The sequence below is a fragment of the Dermochelys coriacea genome, chromosome 1 (assembly GCF_009764565.3).
Source record: "Dermochelys coriacea isolate rDerCor1 chromosome 1, rDerCor1.pri.v4, whole genome shotgun sequence".
Taxonomy (NCBI): domain Eukaryota; kingdom Metazoa; phylum Chordata; order Testudines; family Dermochelyidae; genus Dermochelys; species Dermochelys coriacea.
In genome coordinates this window covers 264,922,279-264,929,800 of record NC_050068.2, presented here as the reverse complement: position 1 = coordinate 264,929,800, position 7,522 = coordinate 264,922,279, and the positions used below count along the sequence as shown (strand labels likewise).

At 41.8% G+C, this 7,522-nt stretch overlaps 3 protein-coding genes across 3 annotated transcripts in view; 2 read left to right on the top strand and 1 right to left on the bottom strand.

Annotated features, from left to right (window-relative positions):
- The window catches only part of LOC119841100 (histone H2A.J), a 168,608-nt gene that overhangs the window by 86,932 nt on the left and 74,154 nt on the right, over positions 1-7,522 (top strand). The window lies entirely within an intron of this gene.
- On the top strand, positions 35-747 carry LOC119851037 (histone H2B 8). The gene has a single exon (XM_038390209.2). The coding sequence runs from the start codon at positions 94-96 to the stop codon at positions 472-474; it is 381 nt and encodes a 126-aa protein (XP_038246137.1). The 5' UTR covers positions 35-93; the 3' UTR covers positions 475-747.
- Positions 2,278-3,025, bottom strand: LOC119850910 (histone H1-like). The gene has a single exon (XM_043490975.1). It carries the CDS (start codon positions 2,984-2,986, stop codon positions 2,342-2,344), a length of 645 nt encoding a protein of 214 aa, XP_043346910.1. The 5' UTR covers positions 2,987-3,025; the 3' UTR covers positions 2,278-2,341.

The following is a 7,522-nucleotide window of genomic DNA, read 5'->3' as shown; positions in this document are numbered from 1 at the left end:
GCATAGCAAACCTATAAATAGAGGGAGGAACGGCTTTTTTTTCTGATTGTGTTGCTGTCGTGGTCGTGTTGGAGGGTACACTTAACTGTTAAAATGCCTGAGCCGGCGAAGTCTGCTCCTGCTCCCAAGAAGGGTTCTAAGAAGGCCGTGACCAAGACCCAGAAGAAGGGAGATAAGAAACGTAGAAAAACTAGGAAGGAAAGTTACTCAATTTACGTGTACAAAGTGTTGAAGCAAGTTCACCCGGACACCGGCATTTCCTCTAAGGCCATGGGCATTATGAACTCCTTTGTAAACGACATTTTCGAGCGTATCGCTGGGGAAGCGTCTCGTCTGGCGCATTACAACAAACGTTCGACCATCACTTCTCGAGAGATCCAGACCGCCGTGCGCCTTCTGTTGCCGGGGGAGTTGGCCAAACACGCTGTGTCTGAGGGTACAAAGGCTGTTACCAAGTACACAAGCTCTAAGTAAAGATATATGGAAAGAATGCTAACATCTGTAACCCAAAGGCTCTTTTCAGAGCCGCCCACCTATTCTGTAAAAGAGTTTTAGCACTAAATCATGCAGTGTGATGTTTTAACACATGTATTCTATTCTGCGTTTTTAGTTTCGGTGTTATTTACTCCAGTTTAAAAATGTATTTGCCTTATTGAGGAACCAAAACCCTCGTAAATACAAAAAATAGAAATGAAATTTACTGTATACGAATACTCAAATGATGAAAGTAAAGGTATGTTATAAATATCCTTTGTTACTGCTTTTTTACTGATCTTTCTGTTGAAGGGGGGCATTCAGTATCCATGTAAATGCTCCTTAATACTTTTGTCTGTTTTGCGTTGATTAACTGTCAGTTTGCCTGACAAGACTTTCCGCAGATGAAATAGTCAATGATGTAATAACTCTTGTTTAAATCTCACATTCTCAAGTTAACTCAAAACTCTTGATGAGCTATTACGTTGCACTTGAAATAGCTGGCATGGTTTGCAGCAATAACAAACAGGGAAATTGTTTAATCCAATACAGTAAGTCTAAGAAGCGTCTTGGTTCTAGGGTACATTTGTGTTGGGAAGTAAGAAAAATACGAGGAAACAGTTTATGGAAGTATTGTAAATGAATCCAGGTACATTCTCCATCTGTCCTTTATCTACGCTTTCAACGTAAAAGAGAAGAATTGGTGGTTTCTGGATTGCATACCCAATCAATCTGAGGGGAAAGGAATTTAGCTCGTCCTCACCTTTAAATCATCTCGAATAATACAAGATTGGAAATATGAATACGTTTAAAAAAAAAAAACCACCCTGGTCTATCGCTCTGCTTGTTCCCTGGGACTAGTGTCCAGGAGTCAAATAGGTCAGTCTGAAAATGAAACAGTGAGACAAGTGTACACACACACACACACACACACACACACACACACACACACGAGAAAACAAAATAGTTTTCAGGAAGTGGGCGCCAGGAACTGTCGAAATCGGGCAATAACGATGCAATTGGGATGGGAAATTCAGTCTTCTTGTAGCCGTGTTGGTCCTAGGATATAAGGACAACGTGGGTGAGATTATCTTATTTTGTACCAAGTTCCATTGGTGGGAGAGACAAGCTTAAAGATATTATCTTATCCATCTTGTCTCTCTAATAGTTGGGGGAAAATATTTGAAAGACGGGTGCTTTAGGAGGATGGGGCTGGAAATAGGAAAGTCAGGATCCTTCAGGGAGCGAGCGTTTCAAGGGTCGGGTCATTGGTGACGACACTTTTTGTGATCAATCAAATCAGAGCAAAAGGAAGGGCGGTCTTCTCAGAGGGCGCGGGGTTTTCAAAACTTCGGACGTGTCCAATAAGATTTTTCCATATATACACTATCAGCCAATCAGAGAGGAGATAGCCAAACAGGACGGAGAAAGTGCGTAGTTCTCGGCTTTTTTTGTCAGTACGGGTCGAAATGGCTAGAATTAAGCAATATAGTCTAGAATCTCCTGGGAGCTAAGCACCCCGCCCCTAACCAGCTGACTCCTAGGTACCTAGAAGCGTGTCACGGTAAGGGAGTTTTAGCGATAGCTTCCCGGCGCTACAACCTTCTTCATGCCGAATATTTTTAAATTAACACTGCCCAGGAAACGATCCTAATAGTAAACCAGAAAGCACGAGCATTATTTGTCTTTGTTACATACCCACTATACCCGACCTATGTAACAAAGCGACTATTCTGGATGCCTTCAAGTCACCTACAAAGTTCTCGAGTGTCTAGCATGAGTACAGCAATTTTGCTCTTTTTCTGAAACTTGTGGGTGGCTCTTAAAAGAGCCGTTGGGTCAGAAATTTTCTCTTCAAATTTACACTTTACTTTTTGGGTGCTGCCCTTTTCGCCTTCGCTGTTTTGGCCTTCGTTGGCTTGGGCTTAGCAGCTTTTGGTTTCACCGGCTTAGCCGGGCTTTTAGCTGCTTTCTTGGGCTTGGCGGCTTTCACTTTTTTCGGGCTCTTGGCTGCTTTCTTCACTGCAGAAGCTGCTGGTTTCTTGACTTTCTTCGGACTCTTTTTCGCCACTGCAGCCTTTTTGGGCTTCTTGGCGGTGCTGGTGGGCTTCTTGGCAGCTGGCTTCTTAGGCTTTGCCGCTGGCTTTTTCTTCGGCGCCTTCTCCTTAACCTCACCAGGCTTCTTGTTGAGTTTAAAAGAACCAGAAGCACCGGTACCTTTTGTTTGCACCAAAATGCCTTTGCTCACGAGGCTCTTTAATCCTACCTTGATGCGGCTGTTGTTCTTCTCCACATCGTACCCTCCGGCGGCCAGAACCTTCTTAAGAGCAGCTAAGGAGAGCCCTTTGCGCTCCTTGGAAGCGGACACCGCCTTAGTGATCAGCTCGGTCACGCTGGGTCCTGGAGGCTTACGGGCTTTAGAGCCTCCTGTCGCCTTCTTCGGTTTTTTAGTAGAGGTTTTTGTCCCAGGAGCGGAGACAGCAGGAGCTGCAACAGGCGCAGTTTCCGACATGCTGACAAACGTTTTCAGCAAATCAAAAGTAATTGGGCTGGAGAGACCTGGTCAGATGCCTGAATTTATAGAGAAGAGCTGATCTGTGATTGGTACGTTAAAGAGCCCGCCCAGCTGCAAGCCCAAAAGGGCTCTTTTCTCCTCTCTGTCTGTGTTTCTTCGGAGTTAAAAAAGTGTATTTTTTGCAAAATATGTATCACTAAATTACGTTATTTCTTAGCTGCGTGAAGGTGAAAAGGGGTATTTTCATTCAGCAGAGTTTCTTGTAGGAGAGAATACAGATGAAGTAAAGAAGAGCCAATAAACCCTGATACTTAGAGCTGGAGAGACCTCTGAAGAGGGAAACTTTTGTTTTTCACTTTAAATTAAAACTTTACCTTTGGCAATAAAACCACAACTACAATGAAATGTTGTTCTTTAGAGGGTTTTCTCCAACTCAGGGTATAAAGCCAGTTATTTGAATGTATGTTGTCAATATAAATTGATTTTGAAAAGAAGGAAGTAACACAATCTCATTCCTGAACTGGGAGTATGGATTAAAAACTGTTTCCCTTATCAAAATCCTTTATCTCCTAAAAGTACTAAATTCTGCTGAAATAGTCCCCCCATGCAATGCCACAGGGATCTGATTAAAGACTTGTAGAAGGATGTTTATTCTCCAGACCTGTATATGGAAGTAATAGTCTCACTGTATCGGTCTAGGTGTTCAAATAGAACAGAAACCTCATTTTGAGCTCTCTGAATTAATTGTTCCTAATAAAATAAAATTAAAATAAATAACTTCTATTTATTAAATACGTTAGCAAAACTGAAAACTAATGAAATTTATGCATTGTTTTAGTCTGAAATAAAAGAAAAATCTGTGCTTTTATATCAGCATTCATTAAGATTTATAGCAAGCCAGAAATAATTTTATAGCAATAATAATAATTAATAATACAAAACAAAAGTCCGATTTTGTATTTAAAATTACTATGCAAAACTAGCTTTTATAAACTGAATAATTAATTTTCAAGTTATCTACTTTTATCTCTATTGTATCTGTTATATTTTATCTTCATGTTATATATGCCACCCTTTTCAAGAGAAAAAAAATGCTTGAGAGAACTTTAATCTTTTCTGTGGCAGTAATTCAGTGTGATTTAGTTTTGTGTTTGTTTGGTCAGTCATTTTTCTCAAGAAGTAACAGAACCTCTAAATTAATTCAAAGACTCTTGGCAGAGTAAATTAAAAATTCAAAAAACAATGGCTGAATTATCATTATCCTACAATACAGGCACAACCAAATGTGAGAAATTGCAACTTCTCTTTCTGTTCGGTAACAGTAGCCAGAAGTTGCTTTGGATTATCTTGATTTTAATCAGTGAGAACTAGGCCACAAACAGCTCCTAAAGTACTGGGCAGAAACCTGAAAATGTGGTAATACGATAAACAAATTTAAAGATACAGAATAGTATTTGACCAGATTGTTACTGGTGACAAGCAAATGTCTACTATGCAGAATCTCCATTGATTGTTTTAGAAAAGTAAGGTTCGCCTCACCACATTCACATTATACTATGGATAGGGCTCTAAAACTATTCTAAAATAATTAGAAATAAAAATGCCAATTTAAAGTGAGAAATGTAATTTATCCGTTTTAGTCACTTCCTAAAACAACACTCTTGTTATTTTTTTAAAAAAATGTATAAGCAACAAAATCATTTTACTATAAAGAGAACATTGATAGAAAGAGTAAATGGAAGCTGTAAAGATAAATAGTGAAACCTTCACCTTCCTTGTTTCATATGTAATCCTGATTTTATTCTTTTCTATTTGAATGTAAAAAATTAGAGCTGTCAAGTGATAAAAAAATTAATGGAGATTAATCGCCATTAATTTTTTTAATTGCACGATTAATCACACTGTTAAAAAATAATAGAATACCGTTTATTTAAATATTTTTGGATGTTTTCAACATTTTAAAATATATTGATTTCAATTACAACACAGAATACAAAGTGTTAAGTGCTCACTCTATTTATTTTTATTACAAATATTTGCACTGTAAAAAAAAATAGTATTTTTCAGTTTTCCTAATACAAGTACTGTTGTGCAATCTCTTTATCATGAAAGCTGAACTTACAAATGTAGAATTATGTACAAAAAATAACTGCACTCAAAAATAAAACAATGTAAAACTGTACAGACTACAAGTCCACTAGTCCTACTTCAGCCAATCGCTCAAACAAGTTTGTTTACATTTGCAGGAGATAATGCTGCCAGCTTCTTGTTTACAAAGTCACCTGAAAGTGAGAACCGGTGTTCTCATGGCACTATTGTAGCCGGCGTCACAAGATATTTACATGCCAGATGCGCTAAAGATTCACATGTCCCTTCATGCTTCAACCACCATTCCAGAGAGTATGCATCCATATTGATGATGGGTTCTGCTCGATAATGATCCAAAGCAGAACGGACAGATGAGACATGTTCATTTTCATCATCTGAGTCAGATGCCACCAGCAAAAGGTTGACTTTTTTTGGTGGTTTGGGTTCTGTGGTTTCCGCATCTGAATGTTGCTCTTTTAAGTGTAAGGGGACTATTGTCCCCTTACTAACATTCAGTGGGGGTATTTTGGTTGGCTAGCTCCCAGTATCAAAAGGGGAAGGGTCAATGTGAAATCAGGACCCTGAGACTGACAGTACCCAGGAACAATGGGGAGAGACCAACGCTCCAGGTCAGCCTGATTGACAGGGCGGGCAGGCTAATCAGGGAGTCAGGAGGCCAGGATGAGTCCCCTCTTCTCTGTGAGCTGGAATTATCTGGGTCAGGCTATGTCTACACTACAAAATTAGGTCGAATTTATGGAAGTCGGTTTTGTAGAAAACATTTTTATACAGTTCGTTGTGTGTGTCGGCATTTAGTCGGCATTTAGTCTGCGGAGTGCGTCCACAGTACTGAGGCAACCATCGACTTCCGGAGCATTGCACTGTGGGTAGCTATCCCACAGTTCCTGCAGTCTCCGCCGCCCATGTGAATTCTGGGTAGAAATCCCAATGCCTGATGGGGCTAAAACATTGTCACGGGTGGTTCTGGGTACATATTGTCAGGCACCCCCTTCCCTCCCTCCGTCCGTGAAAGCAATGGCAGACAATCATTTCACACCTTTTTTCCTGGGTTACCCGTGCAGACGCCATACCCCAGCAAGTATGGAGCCCGCTCAGCTCACCGTCACCGTCACCGTATGTCTCCTGGGTGCTGGCAGACATGGTACTGCATTGCTACACAGCAGCAGCTCATTGCCTTTTGGCAGCAGACAGTGCAGTATGACTGGTAGCCATTATCGCCATACTCCAGGGTGCTCTTTTAGCCGATCTCAGTGAGGTCTGTCAGGGGTGCCTGGGCAAACATGGGAGTGACTCAGCCAGGTCATTTCCCTTTTAAGTTTCGTCTCATGGCAATTCAGTCCTGCCAGGAGTCCTACTGCACCATCTACGAATGAGCAGCCAGGAGACGATGATGGCCAGCAGTGATACTGCACTGTCTTCTGCCAAGCACCCAGGAGATGACAATGGCCAGCAGTCGTACTGCACCGTCTGCTGCCAGCAAGATGTATAAAGATAGATGAAGTGGATCAAAACAAGAAATAGACCAGATTTGTTTTGTATTCATTTTCTCCTCCCTCCATCCGTGAAATCAACAGCCTGCTAAACCAAGGGTTTTGAGTTCTATCCTTGAGGGGGCCATTCTGTTTCTCCTTGATGCAAAGCCACCCCCTTTGTTGATTTTAATTCCCTGTAATCCAACTCTGTAAGCCATGTTGTCAGTCACCCCTCCCTCCATTAGAGCAACAGCAGACAATCGTTTTGCGCCTTTTTTCAGCGCAGATACCATAGCACTGGGAACATGGAGCCCGCTCAGATCACCGTGGCAATTATGAGCACTAAAAACACTGCGCGCATTATCGAGCAGGATATGCGGAACCATAACCTGCAAGAAAAGTGAAAGCAGGCGAAGAGGAGGCGACTGCAGCGCGCTGATGAGAGTGATGAGGACATGGACATAGACTTCTCACAAAGTACAGGCTCCTGCATTGTGCACATCATGGTGTCAATTGGGCAGGTTCATAGCGCGGAACACTGATTCTCGGCCTGGGAAAGAAGCACAGAGTGGTGGGACCACATAGTTTTGCGGGTCTGGGATGATTCCCAGTGGCTGTGAAACTTTCGCATTCGTAAGGGCACTTTCATGGAACTTTGTGACTTGCTTTCCCCTGCCCTGAAGTGCTGATGATGGTAGAATGTGCATTTGGGCATTTAAAAGCCCGCTGGTGCAGTTTACTGACTCGGTTATACTTCAGCGAAACCAATATTCCCATTGTTATTACTGCTTGCTGTGTGTTCCACAATATCTGTGAGATTAAGGGGGAGACGTTTATGGAGGAGTGGGAGGTTGAGGCAAATTGCCTGGCCACTGATTACGCACAGCCAGACACAAGGGCCGTTAGAAGAGTACAGGAAGGCGCGGTGCGCATCAGAGAAGCTTTGTAAACC

Bases quoted from the DNA above. Each gene is read 5' to 3' on its own strand.
- LOC119851037 (XM_038390209.2), top strand. From the start codon at position 94: ATGCCTGAGCCGGCGAAGTCTGCTCCTGCTCCCAAGAAGGGTTCTAAG.
- LOC119850910 (XM_043490975.1), bottom strand. From the start codon at position 2,986: ATGTCGGAAACTGCGCCTGTTGCAGCTCCTGCTGTCTCCGCTCCTGGG.